General features: G+C 38.3%; 1 protein-coding gene across 6 annotated transcripts; it reads right to left on the bottom strand.

The window, feature by feature from the left end:
- Positions 1–1,300: 1,300 nt before the first annotated feature.
- dazap1 (DAZ associated protein 1) lies at positions 1,301–22,385 on the bottom strand. Of its 6 annotated transcripts, none has more exons than XM_084395749.1 (13): positions 22,228–22,385; positions 21,320–21,360; positions 18,881–19,047; positions 18,621–18,686; positions 18,357–18,464; positions 17,845–17,893; positions 15,024–15,106; positions 12,074–12,227; positions 11,693–11,722; positions 10,506–10,658; positions 7,952–8,119; positions 4,137–4,226; positions 1,301–2,049 (listed from the first exon to the last, which is right to left on the bottom strand). In XM_084395749.1, exons 1-13 carry the CDS (start codon positions 22,296–22,298, stop codon positions 1,880–1,882), a joined length of 1,350 nt encoding a protein of 449 aa, XP_084251875.1. In that variant the 5' UTR covers positions 22,299–22,385; the 3' UTR covers positions 1,301–1,879. The 6 variants fall into 6 exon arrangements, with proteins under 6 accessions (XP_084251875.1, XP_084251879.1, XP_084251877.1 ...); XM_084395748.1 differs by having other exon boundaries at positions 1,307–2,049; positions 15,024–15,157; positions 22,228–22,372; XM_084395753.1 differs by lacking the exon at positions 4,137–4,226 and having other exon boundaries at positions 1,301–2,053.
- Between the last annotated feature and the right edge of the window lie 557 nt (positions 22,386–22,942).

The following is a 22,942-nucleotide window of genomic DNA, read 5'->3' as shown; positions in this document are numbered from 1 at the left end:
TGGATATAGAAATAAATTAAATATTAATATTCCTTTGAAATATTAGATATTATTATTACAATGTTGCTAATTATTACTCCAATTATTACACTTCTTTTTTCATTAAACATTTCTTCAAGAACACATTAAAGTGCACAATAGATACAGTGTATATACATTGCATTGAATGGGAATATTAATTTATAGCCATTTTATATTGCATAAAGTAAAATGGTGTATCAATTCATTCAGATATATCTTTCATAACAAAGTTGAGAATCATCTTTATACAAATTTTAGTTAAAATAAATCCTGAAACCCAAACATTTATTGGTGATTGAAAAAAAAAAAATCCCATTGTTTTTTGCATGTACATATTATTTTTTAAACAACTGAGTCCTGGTGTCCACTACAGAAGACATAGCATAACATATGAATAAAATATCATTTTTCAAAAATGTTTTTTTTTTTACCATTTGTTTCTTATGCTCTAAACAATGTGATGACATGAAAACATTTTAACATTGTTTTTTGATTATTTTTAACTAATCACCAGAACAAATCACAGTGAAGAAGACTTGATATTGATTTTTACTCAACTGTATGATTTAAATGTACATGTATCTTTTGTTCAGGAGACTCTCTTGGTTGTTGTGGCCAGTGGTCTCCCGGCCGTGAATACAACTTCATTTCTGCAAAGAGCAACTTGGGAGTTGTGTCAGGTATAGCCTACTGTCTGCTGAGCAGCTGAGAAACAGATTCTACGCTCAAAAGACAACAAAAGAAACAGCTCACGTGTGATTGAGTAGTAGCTTCTTTACGGGACGCCGCCACCTAACTTCAGGGAAGTATTGTAAGTATTCAGGTAATTACCTCGAGATACTGTAGTTACTATTTTTAACAACTGGAAGTTGTTTAAATTGTCCGTGGTGAAGAAGTCAGATTAAGTAGGTTGTATTCGTATTAAGAATTTCCACGACATAGTTATCATGCATTCAACTTTTATGACCTCATATTGCGGCTCAAAGAATATTTGTACTTCTAATAATTAATGTCACACCAAGTGAATCTAAAATAGTGATTGAAAAGGTGAAATACACGCGTGACTTCTTATATACTGTACATTCATATAAACTTCAAAGGAATCTTGATGTTGAATTTCATGTACAATTACATGTGAACTGTAATATATTTACTGTAATATAATATAAACCGTGTACACTCCTATAACAGAATACTTAAGCTCACGTGTCTTTGAAAGTGAACAGATTCATTTCTAAAGCAATGTTACCTCAATGAATTTGCACAACAATGTTTCTTTAAATCATTTATTTCAAATAAACTCTCATTTTTGTGTTTTTTTTTTCTTTTTTGCATAAGTGCAAAAGTGCACTAACAGCCACCTGAGGGAAGTCTACGTCCTTAAATAAAAAAACAAGAAAAGCGCACATATATTAGTACAAAATTCTTTAAAAAATTGCACAGTTTAGATGTATAATACACATTTGTAATCTATTTCAAACTTAAATAAAACGGTAAAAGAGTAAACAAAATTCACAAAATTGAAAATAAAAACATTTCCCCACTAATATAATTAAAGCTGAATAATTGGGAGACCCTGTCGCCGACGTCTGGTACGTCTGTTCTGTGCTGATGTTTGACCAGACAGTCCAAAACTATTGCTAAATACTTCAGTAGTTCAGTCCGACTACAAAATATAGAAGAGTACTGTGGTCTCCGGTTATCGGAGTAGAGCCCCTGTTCACAATTTACACACAATAAAACCTTTTATTTTACTCTGCAATGTTCAGAAAGACAATCCCAAAAATCCAGCTCAGCTTGTGCTCAAAACGTCCGTATCCCTGACGATGAGTATTGCATTGGGTGGGTGGGGAGCAGCTCAGCGCCGGTAGGGGTGGAAGCCCTGGACATTATGGTTCTGCCCTCGAGCGAAGCTGCTGGCTGCCGCTGGAGCTCCTGACGGTGCGGAGGGGGCTGCAGCGTATGAGGCAGTTTGCTGGCTGGGGTCTGCAAAGCTATGACCAAAAGCACTCAGGTCCTGCCCATAACCTGTCTCAACAGACATGAAAACATGGAAAGTGATATTAAACACCAGTAACTACAAAGCGCGAAAACATGCGACTAGGCTTTCTGGGCATCTCTCGTAACCCCTCATCAGTCTGCATTAGTTCCAGTTTTGACTTCTCGAGACAAAGGCCACGTACACACTACAGTCGTCACTTCTCTTGAGCCCAAAGTATACTTTGTTTTTATATGTATGCTAAGGGACATGTGCGGTGTCTGTGATGTAAATTTCATCATCAGCAAAGCATGCCATGTTTTGTACGGGCAAAGGCCCTGTTTACACCTGGTATTAAGACACCACTTCTAGTCGAAAACGCATTCGCCCGGATTGCTTACACAGTGTAGACGCTCACGTGGTCGATTGTGTAAACGGGTGTGTGTCTCCCTCGTCTACTTGTGATCCAATCGACCAAAACGCATCTTAATACCAGGTGTAAACAAGGCCAAAGATTTTCGAATCGCTCACCTCACACATTAAGCACCTTGCACTTTTTTGTGCGCTAATTAGTTTGTCGAATTTTTTATATATGAAAACACTATTCCCATTTCACACTATTTATGAGTCGAAATCTCTCATAGTAACTGGAGCAAGGTCTCTACGTAGTACTTTAATAAATTCTTAATATAATTAAAATAAGTTGCACATTTTTATCATCAGTGTCGTGATAGGAGCATCTCTCACAAATCATATCAAACTTTTAGATCACACTAGTGAAGGAGCGCACAGTGTACAATGATTTGCAAAGTAGCGCAGATAACTGGTCCTAGTTGCACGTTCGGGACAGGAACTTAACGCTTCTCATAAAAGCTCAAAATACATAATGTAGAATTATTCCAATAATTCCCCCACTCCCATAAACTGTGCCCCAACAACAACAGACACCTGATAACGAGCGCTTGAGCGAAGGGTTAACAGATACCCACAACTGGGACAAGGATGAAACTTCTAGTACGCATGGAGTGCCAAATGGAGTAAACTTTAAAGGGTTCTGCTGTACGCATACGCTAACGGTTCGCGTTAAAACAGAAGTACACTTTGGGTATATGAGTACTCAATCCCGTTTTGTCCACAAAAACAACTGAATTGTCTAAATCTACAGCCAAATTCACTCCTGAATTTGATTCTAATCAACTGTGTTTTACTAATTATTTCCATGTAGTTTTACTTCTTGCTAATATTACTTTGGTTGAACATGGGCAACACTGAGCAGATTGAACTTTGGCATCCATGTTTGTTGTTGCTGTGGTTATCACAACGACAATTCCTTACACACACAGACTCATAATGAAGTGAATTCACTTTTAAAAGCAGCAACTTTGCAGTGTGTACGTGGACAAACTATCTTAGATTTATTTACAACAGAAACAAATAACTGAACAGAAAACATCTAAAAAATAAAGGTATGGTGGTCATGAAAACACATTTAAAGCATTCTGGAAGAAAAAATAATAACAGAAATACCCAGGCAGTAATGCATTTTGGAACGAGTTTATTCGAAAGTCTCTAGATGAAAGTGAAACATTAGACTACATGAGCACAAATGAAGAGAAATGGATTCTTTTTAAGAGTCAAAGAATTCGCCGAATCCGAACAGATTTGTTCAGTTGTGACTGTCACACGCTGCATGAGGGGCACAAAATCCACAGAAAACCCAGTAGAGACACCATTAGATCATCCTTTTAGCAGCAAAGCAATGCAGTGACTGAAAAAAGAACATCTGAAGCAAGCCGTCTGTTTTTTTCATATAGTAAACTACAGCTACAAGCCATACGAGTTACAATGATGCCTAGAGACGCTTCACGGGAGATTCAGATCAAAAGAAAACACGAAAATGGAGTTTATTTCATTAAACGTGCGTCTTTCGAGGCCCCCTGAATGACATGTAGCTGTACTTTAGTATATCCCATGGAAAACTGAAGAGATGCCTCAAACAGATGTAGAATACGCATACAGCATATGCATATTGTACATGGGATGCATGAGAAACAGAACTGAAGCCTTATGGGTCCACAGGCTGTTGATGCTTGTTCTATTGGGTTTGAGTGATAGTAGGATGCAGTTGCTCACCTACCTGCGCTATATCCCTGCTCTTCCTGTACATAAGTGTGAGAAGGACGCGTTGGTCCGTAGGCAGAAGGGTCCTGAGGATAGTTACCCAAGCCTAGCAGGGAGATGAGGAGACCAGGTTGACAGAGTCTGACTTAACTACTACCTTACAGCTCCTACCCAGGAGAACGCTGCCCTCTCCTGCTCTCAGGGCTCATGAACAGAACATGTGGATGGATCGGCCCTGTGCTGTCTCTAAATGAGCATGTGTATCAGGCTGCTTGGCCATCGAGCTGCTGATGAATGGAAGCGAAGCAGAGGCGTGACAAAGCGGCTGATGAGACCGTCTCGTAACACCAGCCATACATACATACAACCCACACAGACAGCCTGACCTTCACGCTAATAGCACTCTAATGTACGTCAAGCCCAGAGATGCAAAGAAAACTGCTATGCTAAGATCAACCATCGAAATGGACTAATTTGGGTTTAAAGACTTCCTTCTCTTGATCGTTCAGGCATAACGCTCTTTCAAATCATTACCTGACATTTTCAGTACTGATTATGGAATACAGCCGCATCTTTACCTCTCAGATTGATATTAATATGAGCATCCCATAATAACTAAACTTGCATATTTTGTGAAGCAAATATTTGTACACAATACTAGACAGTTAAGTATGTAAAGTATGCGGTTGTTAGAGTGATCCGGGTGGTTGCGTAAGTCTATGATAGCTAAGGTGTTCTAGTTGGTAAAGTGACCTGGCTGGTTGCTAGGATGGTATGTGGTTTTAAAGACAAGAGTGTTTGTTAGTAGGGATGCACAGATGTATTGGCCAATAATCGGTATCAGCCGATAAAAGCAATTATTTTCACTATCAGCTAACGACCGATTGTTTAAAAACAGCCGATGATCGGGGCCGATGATATATCGACAATAAAGAGGGGTTGAAAAAACGTGTCAGACTGTGTGTGAATAAAATGTCTTGTGTTGAATTTAGGTCTGTCAGAGTTAACGTGACATTAGCACATTAAAAGTAAAAAAATAGCAACATTAAAGCAGGCTCTATTTGACCCTATGAATCACCCGTAGTTCAAGCCAGCGTTGGCAGGTTTGCATTTTTCCCTTCACCAAACATTATTTGTAGTGCGCCTTCCATCCAATAATTGCAAAGAGCTTTGTGCTTTGTTACTTTTGATAAGAAACAAAGTCCCAGTTTTTAAATTCTGTCCATTTTATCAGAGAATTCAAACAATAAATGGTGTTTTGATGCTCTTAAATGTGACAAATCGCTGTAGCGCTTCAGTTCTAACGCAAAGCGCGAGACTTTTCTTCTACTTTAATACAGTTATAGCACGAAAAACATGTATGAACATCAAAAGATATGTTGAAAGATACAGTACAACTTAATGAATTTATCATGTCTCAAGTAATCGCTCAATCAGTGTTTCAAACGCTAGGCTAGTTAACTCATGTTCACATTTCCCTCATTCATGTGTTGAGCACCACCTCGAGAAGCCATGAAGTAGCGACGCTGGGCGCAGGGAAATCTATTTAGCGCACCTTATTTTATTAATTAAAATATCGATATTTGGCGCCACTATATCGATTATCGTATCACACGGAGAAGAACAACGATATATTGCTCCTTCTATCCATTGTTATTTTACATTGAAAATAAAATGTTTAATTTTAAATTACAGTTCTTTGAAAGAATTGGTATCGGCAGGTATCGGCTATCGGCACACTTACAAAAAAATTGAAAATCGGAATCGGCCAAGAAAATTGCAATCGGTGCATCTCTAATCTCTAGTTGTTAGCAAGTTGCTTGCAGTTGCTAGAGTGTTCTTGGTGGTTGCAAAGTTTGCAGCTGCTAAGTTGTTTAGGGTCTTTGCTAGGACATTGCTATGGGGGTTGGTAAGACCTTTGAGTGGTAACCGTTCTGCTGTGCGGTTGCAAACATGAGAGAGCTTGTAAGCATTGCAATGCAGTTGCTAGGGTGTTCTTGGAGGTTGCTAAGGTATGCAGTGTTCTGAGTGGTTGCTAGGATGTGGTTGCAAAGATGACAGTGGCTGTTAGCGAGTTGCAATGCAGTTGCTAGGGTGTTCTTAGTGGTTGCTAAGGTGTTCTGAGTGGTTGCTAGGACATTGCTATCCGGTTGCTAAGTTTTTCTGAGTGGTTGCTAGTAGGGCTGCCCCTTATAGTCGACCAAACGTTAGTAGTTGAACATTTTTTAATTGGTCGCAGAAATGAAACTCCACAGGAAGTGGAGAAGTCCCACAGTCTGTAATGGACAGCACGGCTAGTCCATGTGGTTATTATGTCGGGCTAGAGTGGAAGTTAAATTAGTGCAGTCCTTACTGCATGACATTTAACATTTCTCTCTAAAGACACATTCCACTTCCACATTCCAGTAATGCGTCAAGTCAGATGTCAACTCTTCCGTCAGAACTCGATTCGCGTACGACCGTTACGGATGCCAGTGATTATAGTTTATAAAGTTATAAATATGGATATTTTTCTTACAAAACCGCATCGCTTCCCTTCAGAAGGCCTTTATTAACCCCCTGGAGATGTACTTTTATAATGGATGGATGCACTTTTTTGGGCTTCAAAATCTCAGGTACCATTCACTCCCATTATAAAGCTTGGAAGAGCCAGGATATTTTTTAATATAACTCGATTGTGTTTGGCTGAAAGAAGAAAGTCATATACACCTAGGATGGCTTGAAGGCAAGTAAATAGTTTCATTTTTGGGTGAACTATTTAAACGAATAACTACTAGTCGACTAGAAATATCTTTAGTGTGGGGCAGTACTAGTTGTTATTGAGTTTTCTAGGGAGGGTTTTTTGTGCCTAGATATGGATCTATACAACCCAAAAAGAAGGTTCTGCCATCAGTTACTAACCCTCATGTCGCTCCAAATGAGTGGAACATAAAAGAAGATATTTTTATACAATAGAAGTCCATGTCACCAGAACTGTTCTTCAGAATATCTTCTTTTGGGTTCTTTGGAACGAAATGAGGGTGAGTAAATGATGAAAAAATCAAAAAAAATTGGTGAACAATTCCTTTAAGTGCAAGTATAGGTTTTATGTATAGATAAGTCTAATAGCTTGGAAAAGTACTAGCACACCTGTCCTCAACATGCTGCATGATTGAAGGCATCATTCAGGTTTGTAGCACAAATGGTACAGGATGAATTATGTGCCAAAATGTAATACTTAAGAGGTTTGTTGTTGTAGTAGTAATAGCTGCCTTAGCAAGCACCACTAAATGTACCGTGTCCCATATCTCACTGACCTCCAGATGCTTTTAGCTCTGGCCATTTCTAAAGAATAGGGGTCCATGACTATTTCTGTAGAGTCAGTTCTATTTTCTATAGTCTAATGGATGCTCTAGATGTTGTATGTACTGTGTCGGCACCTGCACCAAGAGACATTCTGTGTGTATCTTATACTCGGTCTATATGTCTAAAGTTAAATCTACCAAAAAAAAAAAAATCTCACATGAACTGCAACTTTACTTCATCCTATCGCCACCCCCACCATCCAACGCTGCAACATCTACAGATGAAACCCCTCGTCTGCGTTATATGAAGCGTCATCTAGTCAAAAGCAGCATTGCAGTACAGGATGATCTAATTCACACACACCACTGGATAAACCTCCACAGACCAAAAATCTAAATCTAAAGGTCTTGATTGAGGGTAAATAGACTGAGGGTCTGTGTGGAAGCGTGTGTATGTGATGTCATCATGCCCGTTCAGACGTGTGAACAGAACCCCAGCTACAGCACACCTGCAGTGGTTTGTTGCTGCGTTTCAGTGCGCTCTTACCATACTGGCTGTAGGAGAAGTCTGGCTGTGCTGGGGCGGCTTTGCTCAGGTCCTGAGAGGGAGTGGTAGCCGGGGCAAAACCTAAAGGCCCTGCGCCCGGCGTGGAGGGAGGGGGGGGCATTCCCTGTGCTACAAACTGGTCACCTTGAGGTGTTCCAAAGGTATATCCTATGATGATAAAGACATAAGAAAAGTAATGCAGGAATCATTACAATCTTGCTTCAGTTCTTTTAACTTGCATATTTATATTTTATACAAGAAATTTTAATTTGGGGCTAAAATTACTGCGGTATTTAATGATCGACCAGAGCCATCGGGTCACATCAATGTCCAACAATCCTAAAGGCCTGTTCACACCAAGAATGATAACTATAAAGATAACTATATTAGCGACACCAGCAGACGACATCATTGTATACTCGAAGCACGTGCTGCCGTTTTGTCTTCTGCTGTGTTAAATGCTCGAGCTCTTTAAAGCAGAATGGATTCTGATAGGCTGTCGATGTTTTTATCGTTTATCAGCTGGAAAAAAATCGTTCTGAAAGTAGTTCCAACAAACTATATTGTTTTTCGGTGCCACTATCATTTTAGTTGTGGTGTGGACTCTGCTACTCTTTTATTTCTAGAACGATTTTTAGAACTGTATCTTTACCATTATCTTTATAGTTATCATTCTTGGCGTGAACGAGTCTTGAAACTAGGGATGCACCATTACCACTTTTTCCAGAACGAGTCCGATACCAATCAAGCCATTGGCTAGTAAATTTTTTAGTTTACATGCCAGACTGAAATACCATTTTATTTTATTTTAATACATAGGCTATATATATATATATAATTCCACCAAATTATCTTATCTTTGTAAAATGGCAGTATTTTAAATATCTGAACGTACACTCTTAACATCAGTCAATCAAGCATTATATTATGATATTATGAGAATCGAGCACTATTTAATGATGGGACTTTAGTAATTAGAACTAAAACTTGGTAACCATGTATGAATGCACATTTGTCATTTTAACTGAACTTAGTGGTGCTTAAGATATTGTTGGTCATTCAGTGTTTCTGTAAAAAAAAAAAGAAGATAATAATTATTATTATTTAAAAGATAATACTACTACTACTAATAACAATATATAACGCACTGAGGATTGATGAGCTGCTGGGTTCATGAATATTAATCACGTTGTCTTTGTTCGCTCGAACTAATTCGCTGAAATCAAAACAGGGACGGTAATAGATGAGCACCAGCCAATGAGATAACCGGCATATATCATGCATGTTCTTAAAAGCTGAATAATTTCAAATGAACTCCATTATTTTGACAGGAAAATACAACAAAGAATATCGTTTACATGTAGTGCGTCGATTCTGCGAGGTATGTAAGACTCTCAAGCTCTCTCTCTCTCTCTCTCTCTCTCTCTTTGCGTGTGTTAGAGAAACACTAAAAGCTCTCAGCAAAGCGACTGCAAGCGCTGAGTCAGAGTATTCAGTGAGTGAAAATATATCTATGCTAAACTTATACTTAGCCATAACACACACACACACACTGGCGAGTAAAATCTAAGAATTTATTAGCCAATGGCTAATGATAGACATTATTTAGTCGCCCTGAGTGAAGATTTAGTCTAGTGATAGATCACAATTATCTATTCCAATTTTGATTCTACAGAAAAAACTACTAGCCTAATTAAAGACAAGTAAGCAGTCAGTAATAAAATAAGAACAAATAATCAAATTACAAATAGCACAAATAAATACAATAGAACAAAAAAGGCTAAATGAAATAAACAGCTGTTTTTGTGTTTTCCAGGTAGGCCTAACTGTAGTTTTCAGGTACATTATTTGAATACAGTAATCAAATGTGAAATAATACTGCATATTCATCATTGTATAAATTAAATATAGATTAATCTTTATAAAGTTACAAATGTTATTCAGTCAAAAGCAGTGATTATTTTATCTTTTGCAGTTTGATTAACAGTAAAAAGCACAGCAGCAGGTTTATTAGGCTACTGTCCCTTTAAGGCCGAATTCATGGATCCAATATATCGTGTATGCGTTTTCTTTGTTTATGTTCATTACGATATAACTGACTACGTTTACCAGGATACTCGCCAAGACAGACGTATATGTAAAATTATGTAAAAGTCATGTCTAGAATCGGTTTTCTGGGCGCACGCTTCGGATGTTTGCATTTATGAAACTTATTGACCTGCAAACGTCCTGTAATAATGTAGGGAACCACTCATTATACATAAATCACGTAACAATTCATGTTTTACATACATATACGATTTATTCTTAATCCAAATGACACGTGTGCTGAGTGAACGATCAGCAATCAAGAGCATTCAACAGAAGTGCTCCCTCTCTCTCAGTTAACTTTAGTAATACATGCCTCGTTTTACCTTCTTTGCCATTGGCATATCTGACCGAACTACAAACTTTCCACTGATGTTTGTGACCGAGTACAAGTAAATGAGCGCGGTAGATACTGGTATCGGTGCATCCCTACTTAATACTGTAAAAATGTGGATCTTTCACCTACCAAACTGAGGTTGTGCACTAAAGCCCTGTTGGGGGTATCCCTGAGGTGCCCCAAATCCCCCTGTAGGTGCTGCTGCAACTAGAAATGCATTAAATGGAGAAGGAGGTTGTGCGGGTGCCCCACGGCCAGCAGATAAAGGAGGTCCATACCCACCTGAAACAAAGACACATTTCACTCAAAACTTCTAAATATACTCAACTTAAGTCCTATTTACATCAAGTCCAATTGAACGACATGCAAGTATAACATACTTATTCTATTATATAACTATTTTCCACACCATCTATGCACACAAAATACCAATCTATTATAATTTGCTGTAAAAAGTAAACACTTTAAAATAAGGTTTCATTAGTTAACTACATTAGTTAACATGAACTAATAATGAACTGCACTTCTACAGCATTTATTAATCTTTGTTAATGTTAATTTAAAAATGTACTAATACATTATTAAAATCAAAAGTTGTATTTGTTAACATTAGTCAATGCACTGTGAAGTAACACAAACAATGAATGACTGTATTTTTAATAACGAACATTAGCAAAAACAAATACTGTAACAAATGTATTGCTCATTGTTAGTTAATACACTAACTAATGTTAACAAATGAGACCTTATTGTAAAGTGTTACCATATACCATGAATAGACTACTTTTCAAAAGTTTGGGGTCAGTAAGATTTAAAAAAAAAAATTAATATGTTAATATTGAAAACATTTGTAATGATACAAAATATATAAATTCTTGTCAAAATCTTGTTCTATTCATTAGAAAATCCCGGAAAAAAAAATGTATCATGGCTTTCATAAAAAATATTAAGCAGCACAACTGTTTTAAAAGTTGATGATAATAACAATAAATGTTTCTTGAGCACCAAATCAGCATATATTGAAGACTGAGTAATGATGCTGAAAATTAAGCTTTGACATCACAGGAATAAATTACATTTTAAAATATATTAAAATAGAAATTAGAGACTACTTTCAAAAATATTTATTATATTTATTTATATGTCTTACTGAGCCCAAACAAGTCTGCATAATATAATATAATATAATTAATATAATATAATTGGAGTTGATGTGAATAGGCCTTTTAGTGATACATATACAGTCAAAAATCACTGAATTCTCAATAATTAACTAATATAACCAAATCAAACTGTACTAATAAAACAGAACATACCAATAGGTTGTCCTGTAGTCACCCAAACACCTGGAACAAAAAACACATTTTAACTTACATCCACCAAACCATGAAACTACTTTTAAATTAAAATCTGAATCTGAACCATACAGAAAAATGTGAGTGAAACCAGAATGTGTTCAATTAAAGTGTTGCATGTCTGGATTCATGCCAGGCAGAGCAGGTTTATTTTGGGCGAGATCTACATGAAAACATTCCCTCCTGCACAGTGGACAAACCCAGTGTGGTTTAGCCAGATGGCGCAAACAGCGCAAGCTGACCTAAAGCAAAGCATGACTGACACCAGTAGGCTCTTAGTATCATTTTTCAGGTTGGGACGTGTTACGATCCTGCTGTGTTCTGGCCCATCGTGTCACTCACCCTGAGGCCCGTAGCTCTGCTGCCAGCTCGGAGCCGGTTGTGCTGCCCAGCCATTGGCTGCGCTTAAGATGGCTCGGGGCGCCCACTGATTGGCTCCCAGCTGACCGGGGGCGGGAACTTTGCTGTCTCGTGGCTCCGCCTTCTTCACTTCAACCTGCACAAAGGACAAGAGGTCGTAACTAGCAAGAGGAGAATTAACATACTGCCTACTTCCCCCACTCACCTATCAGAAACTTTAGCCCTCATCTCAGAAAAGATACGCTTACTTAGGCCAAATACATGACCGTAGTCCAGATGGAATATACTTGGTCTCTTCTATTTGATAACTTTTTAACCAATGTTTCTGAGGTACTTGGGTATGAAAGGGACATTTAGGTCTTTAAATGTCCACTAGAACTCTATGGGTCATATCAGGCAGATGACTTCTGCTTAAACGTGACAATAAATATTTATTTTTCATGACCACAGGCGTACCTCAGAAACACCGTCCCTGTACATTTCTTATATCTCAGCTCTTTTAAGTAGTTATAAACTGCTGATAGAAAATGAAGACTTACCTCCCCCTGGCTAATGCTTAAGAATCTCAGTTTAGATACGACAATAGAAATTTAAGGGTCAGTGATGTTTAAATGTATGATAATCTAATTGTACCAAATACTTAACATGCAAATATTAAAAATGGAGAGACAAAAGTCTAACCAGAGAGGAATCTTCATACTGTGTCAAATATGAAATTAAAATGAATAGATGTTTACAATTTCTGAAGAAAATTAGAGGGTATTTACCCTTGCCTATGATGCTACTGTAGGTTGACGTGAGTGGTTAGGCGGTTGGTAATATTTTATTTGTGGTTTTTAGCACGTCTATGTTGTTTCTTAATGGCCCAAGTAAAAAAAAAACACCCTATAAGACCCTACAATATTCTTGTTTCTAGATATGTCTTGTGACTCTCCTTTAACTCTTTCCCGCCACTGACTGAACTTTCTGGTTAGCCGTGTTTTCACTGTTATACGGTAGTGGGCTGATTGATTGGATGGTGTCAGCATATGTCACCAAAGAGAAGTCTGTTGTTTCTCCTGAAGGTTGAGTTATGATATTGTGATTATACATTTTTTTTAAATATTACAAACTGAAAAAATGCATGGATAAATTGTCCATAGTAAGATCAATAAGATGCATTTGGAAAATAGATAAGGGCCAATTTTCATTTCATTCCAACTTTAATATAAACCTACAGATTTTTTTTTTTATAATCCATATTTTATAATCTGGCAGGTGAAAATCTTAAATCCAATCGCAAAAAACTATTTGAGCTATCATTCATATATTTAGCACAAACTATACGAGTTAAGTAGAATAGAGGATTTCAGATTTGCTTTTCAGATGCTTGCCTTAGCAATTACCACTAATTATATAATTAGCCAATTAAGCCAATGACATTCTATTACCTGCCACTCGATTAAAAAAATGGACAAACACACAGAGGGAAGTTTCATTCCAGTTAAAGTGGAAATCCAGAAATAGACTTGAGACTCTAAAGGGGGTGAGTTATTGGGGTCACCTTGCATCAAGAGCGAGAGACGATATTTTTCCGTTGGAAAGCAGCATAAATGTAACGACTCTCTTTTCGTCTCTCTCCTCCTCTCTCACTGTCGACCTAATTAGGTATCAGTTTGAGCGAGTGGTCTGCAATCCTCGAATCGGCAACATCCCCCCCCCCATTCCCGCGGGCATCACCGCTCAGAGTGATGGGAGGTCTCGCGCAAGTCTTCACGTCCAACAGTAGAGCTGGGATTTGGTACACAGTTTGATATGCTCCAGTTTCTAATTTTATAACATATAGCCCCACCCCCCTTAAACCCCCAATGAAATAATGTCATGTGAAGAACAATAGCCCAGGTACCGTAGCACCTGATTCCTTCATGAACACAGACCCAAGTCAAGGAGAGCGTAAGCAGGCGAGAACCAACTCAATGTAGGACAGAAACTACGGAGCTATTCTGGAGTCTTGAACAAACTTGCTGGAAGTGGTTTTTCACTTTAAATCAGCACAGTGCAGTCATGACAGAGCAAAGAAATGCCTCGGGAGACCAAACGCAGAAAGTCCAAGACAGACCCACGTGATTCTCTCTGAATACATGAGGCTATTAGTCAAAATAAGTGAAAAATGCTAGTGTTATATTTTCAGAACGCAGATCAACTTCCTTAAAGCGACCATGCTGGGAGTGATATTTTACTAAGTCGAGCTGGTGAGGTGAGATAACACGTCATGCGACTTGTTCGGTCTTGCGCTATCCCTCAAAACAGACTAATACACCTAGGTATCAGACAAAAATCTTACACTACAGAGACATTTTCTACCCGCCCAAAGCCCATTTGGAGTAGATTAACAGACACAGTATGGAGATTCAAACATTGAGGTCACTTAATTGAGATTTCTCTTTGCCTTCTGAGATAATATAGAACTCAAATAGTAAGTGACCTGACAGTATTAACCTGAATAAAAGAAAAAGTAAAAGAAAAAAAAGGAAACTAACCAGTTCTTTAGGTGAGTGCTGATATAACGCAATGCTATAAAGTTCCCTTAGCATTTATATATAATGGTCCTTTATAATTCAATTATAATAGCAAAGTCTACTAATAAATGGTACATTTAGGGTACAAACCCTAAGTTTGTCACTTTTATACAGCATTACAGCACCTAAAGGAGAGGTCCAAATGAACCAAACCTTGGGCGACTAACATGGACAGAGATTTATTCAAGTACAAATGTATAAAATGTAACACTTTTGCAAACTTTCCCCAGTTTGGGAGATAAATAACCCATCGTGTTAGAAAAAACAACTCCCTTTGGCGTTAAATGTCAATTCTATAACTTTTAATTTGTGCATGTTTGGTCGCCCAAGCTTTCGTTTCTGTTGTAGGGGAAAATAAAACTACAACTACACACTTTTTTGCCCATGATGTCGTGAAAATGCATGTTGACAGCCTGGTCCACTGATTGTTCGGCCTCGAAAGTAATAAATCCAAAACCTAGCCAACGACCAAAAGTCAACAGAGCAGCAGGGTGTTGGGACAGAACAGCTAGAAGAACATAAGAGGGATGGGGTGGGGGGTACCTAAGGTTCGGATGACATGACGGCCCCGAGTCACCAGGAAAGATCACAGGTGGAGGCCAAAAGGACAGAAGTGTTATGCATTATTCTGTTCCCTTCAATACTTTAACCCTGGACATATTTAATGATTAACAGCAGTAGAAGGCATTCGATAACTGAAGCCAGGTCTTATGCAACCTCAACGATACTGACGACAGATCTCTGTCAAGTGTTGGGCTTGATTTTTATACATATACATATATATATATAATATATATTATATATATATACATCTCTGCCTTTTAAGTTTCATCCGAACCTCACTTTCATCACCACCCCAATCTTACACAACAAATGCGAGCAGCAACCACAATTATCAATGCATAACAAGAATGATCATTACAACTACAGGTTTTTTACTGGTTTTCTCGAAGCTTCCCAAAATGCCACAGTACTTTGGGCAAACCAAGAGAACATAGATTGTAACATTGCAACAAAAGCACCACAAGGATATAAGGATATTTGTGAAACATTTAATGCAGCCCTGTTTCTCGTGTGGTGTAAGCCCAGTTAATACTTTCAGAGATCTACTCAGAGGCTCGGGGACAGTACAAAAAGAAGCAACTGCGTGCACCCACGCGTGCAGGGGTCACGCAGGCAAAACAATCAAAGTGGGCCGCCGAATCGGAGCGCGATTCCAAGGTCACTTACGCACTAAGACAGAGCACAATCCTCCAGCAGCAGCTGAGTTTAGCTGCGCCAGATCCACCAGTGTGAACTAGTTTCTGTCAGATCAGATAACTGTGGCAGAACTGGGCTGCCAGAATCTCCACTTTGGGATCTAACCTGATTCTGATTGCACGTCCTTTGAGACTGAAGAGATCTGAGAATTCGTACACTATTTGGAGCAGAACCATCCGTCTAAATGAGGACTAAATATACCCAACCTGCCCTTCATCATCAGGCCTGGTTTCATTAAAGAAGAAAGTTGCCAGTGATAGAGGCTTTTACAAGGAAATTCAGTGCGCTCTTGCCTGTTACAGACTATCAAAATTGACTAGTCGTTGGATTGTTCAGAAGATCTTGCTAGGGCCCCGATTAGGGGCTGTTCACACAGGACAAATTCTTGTGTTTTTAAAAGTTACAACTATTTTTAATTTGACAAAGCGTCTCATAGCAAAAGATGCTGAAAAACAGCATCTGAGCTGAATTTATTCTTAAAGGTGGTGATACTTCGATAATCGGTGCTTTAAATGGGATAAATTTAGAGACAAAACTTCACGAAGAGTGTTTTGTGCATTGCTGAAAGTACTGCACGCTAATGCACAGCACTCTAAAACCCTCTCTGTGAAGATGCATCTCAGAATTTATTTCCCATTCCCATTTGCACTGATGCCCAAAAACTAGTAATTGATGCTTGCTGGATGATAAGTCGACCATCTTGGCCCATCGCTATTGCAGTCAAGAACATTGTGGAGTGCATCCATAAAGCTACTGAGAACACAAACCTGTCTTTCTGCCTTTAACAGCTAGACAGTGTGTAATTATGCTATTAAGAAGAGCGAAACGCAAACAGAGAACATCTGCCACACTGTACACACACTGAGTCTCTCAATAGGAAGTGTTTTATGCAGTATCAGTGAACAGAAAGCAATGTGTGAACTGTCTGAGGATAAGCCACTGCCTTTAGCTGGGCGCAAACTGAAGCATTAACAGTGTTTACACCAGAGAAACAGGCATGAGTGTGTTTCACACCAGGCCTTAATCTGTGTGGTGCCACTATCTGTACTGTATCCTACAAGAAAGAACAGACATATCTCAGGAAAAACGTTAATGCATTCAAACACTTGACAAGGAAAACAGGGACATAAAAAGAAAGATAGAAAGGGCTTACTTAAATGTACTACATTGCAATAAACACTCATTTCGTAGATCAATCAAATGTAAATGTTCATAAAAAAAACTTACTTAAATGTCTAAAGGTTAATAGAAATTAATTTCAGAGATTGGAAATTCAGTAGGTCAACTACAAATGTTCACATGACAAACTATTCCATCCATACCCAACGAGAGTGAAAGGTGAAAAGCATTTTAAGTTTAAACAGTAAAAGCAGAGCAAACTATTTTCAGGAAGACATGGAAGGACATGGTTTAAGTGAATGTAAAAAGCTTCATACTGATGGCTTGGTTTCACTAGTTCTTCAGCTAGACCGGGTCATGGCCACAGTCCGTTTTAAATTATAATACAGTGATAATACAATCATATCTGAAAGATGACACATTTTTAAGTGGTAGTTTACGCAAAACTTAAAATGATCTACTCACTGTCCTGTTATTTACTTTCCCATGGAACACAAAATGGATTTTTTTTTTAAATATCTTTGCAGAGCTAAGTCTGAATACATTTTTGGATGAACTATTCCTTTAAGACAAGCAGATGTGCAAGAAGCTGAACTGACTGCACATGTTTGATGCAAATGTTTGCGTGTCATGTGGATGCTGCTGATTTGCCTTGCCACCATGCAAGAGTTGAGACACACCAAACCAAGCATCGCACACATATGAGAGGGATGGATGGCCTGCGTGATGTTCTCTTCTCTTTGGGTAGGAATAGTTTGTCTTGCGCATGAGGTGAGAGAGAGACTGAATGGGAGCGAATATGAATGTGTGGTTTACCTCGAGGCCTCTGTTTCTCTGCGTCATAGATCATTACCACCTCTGTGACCTTCAAAAGGGAGAACAGAACCAGTGAAGGACAAAACAGCGATAAAAAAAATGCATCATATATAAAACATATTACATACAGTTAAACTTTAATACATTTTTTACATTTAAAATATTTAAAATTAAATTTAAAATTTACATTTAAAACATTAATAATTCATATTAATGTAATAAAATTTCATTTATTTTTCAGTGTACAAATTTTGAAAATCATGATCAAATTTAAACCTTGATATACCAAAGAAATGTCATGATTTTGCACTATTTCTACGTCACTAATCAAATAAGCAAGTTCATGACCATGTGACCTTTTAGACGCCACTGTATATGCTCACTTGTGCATCGTATGACAGCATTGCAACATTTTTATGAAAATCAATTTATCTAGTTTTTAATAATGCCCTATGAGAGTCACAGTCTGATTAAAGAAAAATGGTACATTTCTGTATCTGTGTCCATCTCACCACTCCAAATCTGTTGAAATAATCCCTGAGTTCAGCTTCACCGCAATTATGAGGAATTCCACCCACAAATATCTTCTTAGATTTATTGCTGTCGCTTTTGCCTCCTTTCTAAAACACACACACAAAAAAAGAGAATATTTTAACTTTTTTTTAGAGTCAGGCAAGGACTGGACTGAATCTCAACAAACTCTAGTTTTCAGACTCTAATGAACAAACTTGGATTTAAAAAACACATTTAAAGTGGCTTTACATTACAGTTCTTACCCAGCCGTCTTTTGCTCGAGTCTTCTCGGGCTGCATACCTCTAGGCGTACAAGGCTTTGGGTCGATCTGCGAGAATAAACAGATAACACTTATTCAGTAAAAAATAAAAATAAAAATAATTCAAACCAGCATGCCACTAACTAGAGCAGAGGTTTTTGACTTTGGGGTCACAAGATGCAGATGTCTTTAAATGAGCATTTATATGTGATGCAGTTATCATCATGATTGGCCAAAATAGAATTATCAGTCATTCTCCTCACATTTCTTCCATCCAGGTTATGAGGTTTAGTGTCCAGGACAGTCCGTACGCAGTTGGGGTCTTTAAACTTCACAAAGCCGAAGCCCCTGGACTGATTTGTGCTTTTGTCTTTCATGATGACGCAATCCACAACCTCTCCATACTGAGAAAAGTAGTTTCGCAAAGTCTCTAAAAAAACACAGAAAGGAATGAGCGAAAAGGTGCATTTTAATACATTTAGATCAGTAGTTCTGAACTGGAGGCAGAACTGCAGGTTTGTATAGTTAGGATAGAAAAAAAAAGACTTAACTGTAAAAAGAGAGGAAAAACCCTTTCCTATCCTTATGTCCAATGATCAAACTTTGGGTTCATCTGTTAAACGGCAGAGGTGAGCCAAACCAGATGGATTGCCAAGGTTTTTTTTTCTTGAATATATTTCTACACACATACACACACATCTGTAATGTGTATGCGAGTAATGTATTCTTGAAAACGCTTCAGCACATAATCTTCATAAATCTTATTCAGCTTTCAGTCCAGTGCTAGTAGATGGCCCAAAGTAGGGCTGGTGTGATTGATCATAATTGATTTTCGATTTCAGCTTCCAACGAATATGAAAACAAGATAATTGAGGTGAAACAATTATTGTGCTGTTGCCACATCAGTGCGCTTTCGTTCCCACTAAGCCAACCTTAACATCCAAATCAGCCGAATAAGAGTGTTGTAAAATGCAGTCTACTGCTGTTATAGGGTTACTCCACTTTTTTTGGAAATAGGCTCATTTTACACAGTTGAGTTTTACCGATTTTCGAATCCATTCAGCCGATCTCCGGGTCTGGCGGTACCACTTTTAGCATAGCTTAGCATAGATCATTGAATCGGACAGGACCATTAGCATCTCTCTCAAAAAAATGACCAAAGAGTTTCGATATTTTTCCTATTTAAAACTTGACTCTTCTGTAGTTACATCGTGTACTAAGACTGATGGAAAATGTAAAGTTGCGATTTTCTAGGCTGATATGGCTAGGAACTATACTCTCATTCCTGCGTAATAATGAAGAAACTTTGCTGCCGTACCATGAGTGCAGCAGGCATAATGATATGATGCAGCGCCTGAAAATAGGTCTAATAGGTTAGACAAACTTAGTCCCGGTCACGTTGGAAGTTACAGAGCTGGGGACTATTTTACAACTCAATATTTCCCAAAAAAGTTGAGTATCCCTTTAAACTGCGGGACGTGCTTGGTATTAAACTTGCTTGGTTTCATTAAAAGTGCATGACAGCCATGAAAGAAACTGAACACGCATAAGCAGAGTATACTGTGGGCTTCGGATGTGCGCCTAATAGGCTACACTCAAAAATGTCAAAATGCAGTTTTTCTAAGTATCCTCATAAACACAGTCCATTATGTCTTAAGTGAATCGGTCTTATAGTGACAGCAGGCCAATATTACTGCTTTAGTCTGTGTCGTGGGTGTTAATCAAACAACAAGACAAAGATAAAATCACTCACTGCTCTTGAATGAATAACTTTTGTAGCTTCAATAAGGATTAGTCTATATTTAATGTATACAGCAGTGCTATTTTAAATTTGATTACTTTATTCAGTTTCTGTGGTAGGCTATTACTTGTGTTACATCTTCCTGAAAAACTTAAAGCACGGTTTATTTTATTTGTATTAGTCTGCAATATAATAAGAACACAGAAACTGTTTACTTGTCTTCTGATTTGAGGACCTTTACATTAGTTAACTTAGTATTCATTTTTGCTGAAGTAGCCTATTGAAAATTGTGTCATTTTACTGATATCGAAAACTGCTCATATCATGAAATAAGACTTTGATCATATGGCCCAGCAATAATAGTGTTAAATAATCATGATTTCAATATTGAACAAAATAAATGTGATTATGATTTTTGTCATAATCGAGCAGCCCTAGCCCAAAGGTCAAAATTCAGGACGTCACAAGTTTCATATGCGGCAACATGTCAAAGCAAGAAAAGCAATAGACATAAAGTAATCATGTGACAGGAGTGACAAGTACAGCAGACAAGGCATTGATGAAATTATTATATACTCCATGTACATTATTAGATCATTTTCCATTGATTTCCTCATTGCATTTTACGCATGCTACTTGATACAGGCTTTATCGGATTCCTGGAGCTTGCGTCTAACCCAGGCTGTCTCACTTGCACCCACATACTGAAAAGGCAAGCTTAGCCCTGAGTGACAACCTGGTTTCTACGCCCCGAACAAGCCGAGCACATATTAAAGTATATGCAGAATTTTATAGCGTGCATAATATACCCAGCAGTGCAAAACAAGACTGTGCTTTTAATGAAACACACACTGTGTGATCGAGCCTTGCAGCTGCCACTTGCATTATTTAAGAGCCCCTACATAGCAACTAATGTTACTGTATAAAACTATATGGTGGTTAATACGACAGTTCCACTCACCCTGGGTGGTGCTCCAATCCAATCCACCCACAAACAGCTTCCTGCAACACAAAGATGAGGGAACATCACAATGCATTTGTGATCATTCAGAAAGGAACATGAGTCAAGGTGAAGGAGGGAAAACACGTTTGCCCTTGGCACGGAAAGCCTGATCTGACTGATCTGTGCGGTTTAACGGGTCATTATCAAAATGCATTCAAATTATCCTGAGCTGCTCCGAAACCATCTCAGACATGAGCTGGTTAACAAATCCACCTGGCTAATGTAAACTGCTGCAGGCTGGGTCACTGGAGAACACTGTGCATCAAGATTTCCTCTTCTGCTCCGATTATAAGTCTTACAGCATCAAATCCTTCAATATGATTATTAAAAAGCTTACATTATGCCAGTCTTCAATATGATTTTATATAAAAAGGGAGTTTTACAAACCTCCAGTTTGTGATTATAAACTTACAGAATAACACAACAACATACGAGCCTCCAGTTTGCTTATAAACTTATGAAAGAGAGTGGTATAAACCTCCAGTTTGTGTTTTTAAAACTTAAACTACAAAAAGAGGGCTATAATAATACTGCAGTTCGTTTATAAGAAACTTACAGCATAAAAAGAGAGTGATGCAAGCATCCAGTTTGACAGCTTCAGCTTTGACAGCTGATCATTTTCTGTCAATCTTTCTCTTTGCTCCGATAACCAAGCATTTTATCAGCTAAATTAACCGAGAACGAGTCGTTGTCGCCGTGCTCCTCAAATGTAAGGAGTTTGCTGGTGCACCAGTGTGAGTGCGGAGCCCGGCGGGCTGGTTCCCTGCTATCTGCTGTCCTCCGGCGGCCCGCTGCGCATCTCTCTCCGCTGGAAACGGACGGGTAGGTTACATCCAAACACTGTCATATAACACACCGAGTCTTACCCGATTTCATCTCCAGCTAAGTTGTTGTTGTTCATCTCTGTGGCGAGGGTTGTGGACGGGAGTGCTGACATGGGTCCGCTCGCTCGGTCTCCTGCCGGTCTCCGCCGCCCGGGAAGGTCACACTCCGCTTTCGGTTCAAACCGAATCTGCGCAACACTGACGTCACGCGAGCCACGGGGCGACCCAGCAAGGGCGGTGCAATGACAGCACAGCATGTTGGGTAATGGAGTCCACTTGGATGAAGTAAAAAAAAAAAAAGGACTATCTATAAGGTTAGGGTGTGTTCTTGAAGGAATTGTTCACTTAAAAATAAATTCACCGTTTCGTCACCATTCACCGATTCAGCTTTCTTTGATACATCCATGAGAGTTAAAGTAAATCAAAATTGACCATTTAAAAATATTGCAGTATTTATTATAAATGATTTATCCATGTAAAACAATTTTTTTATTCATGTGCCCTCATAATCTTTCATCAAAATAACTTCGCCTCCTCTTGCAGTGACATCTGGGCTGTGTTTAACTTCACTTTTAGACTACTATATAGTAGGCAAAAAAGAGTATGTGACAAAAGAGGTATTTCCAAATTCACAGTAGGCCTACTCATAAAAGAGTAGACAAAAAGTACCCGGATGACCTACTACTTCCAGCGAGTTTCTGAAATGTGCATATGATGGACACTTTATGAGGCCACGTGAGTTTTATGGGATTAATGA

The sequence above is a fragment of the Rutilus rutilus genome (assembly GCF_951802725.1).
Source record: "Rutilus rutilus genome assembly, chromosome: 22".
In the NCBI taxonomy this organism is placed as follows: domain Eukaryota; kingdom Metazoa; phylum Chordata; class Actinopteri; order Cypriniformes; family Leuciscidae; genus Rutilus; species Rutilus rutilus.
Note: the sequence above shows the minus strand (reverse complement) of the source record. Positions and strands in the feature narration are given on the sequence as shown.

Coding starts and splice junctions, on each gene's coding strand:
- dazap1 (XM_084395748.1), bottom strand. CDS start 22,298: ATGTCAGCACTCCCGTCCACAACCCTCGCCACAGAGATGAACAACAAC. Junction 18,465..18,620: donor CTCGAGCAAAAGACGGCTGG/GTAAGAACTGTA, acceptor TGTGTGTTTTAG/AAAGGAGGCAAAAGCGACAG. Junction 15,158..17,844: donor AGAGAAACAGAGGCCTCGAG/GTAAACCACACA, acceptor ATGTTCTTCTAG/CTGTTCTGTCCCAACACCCT.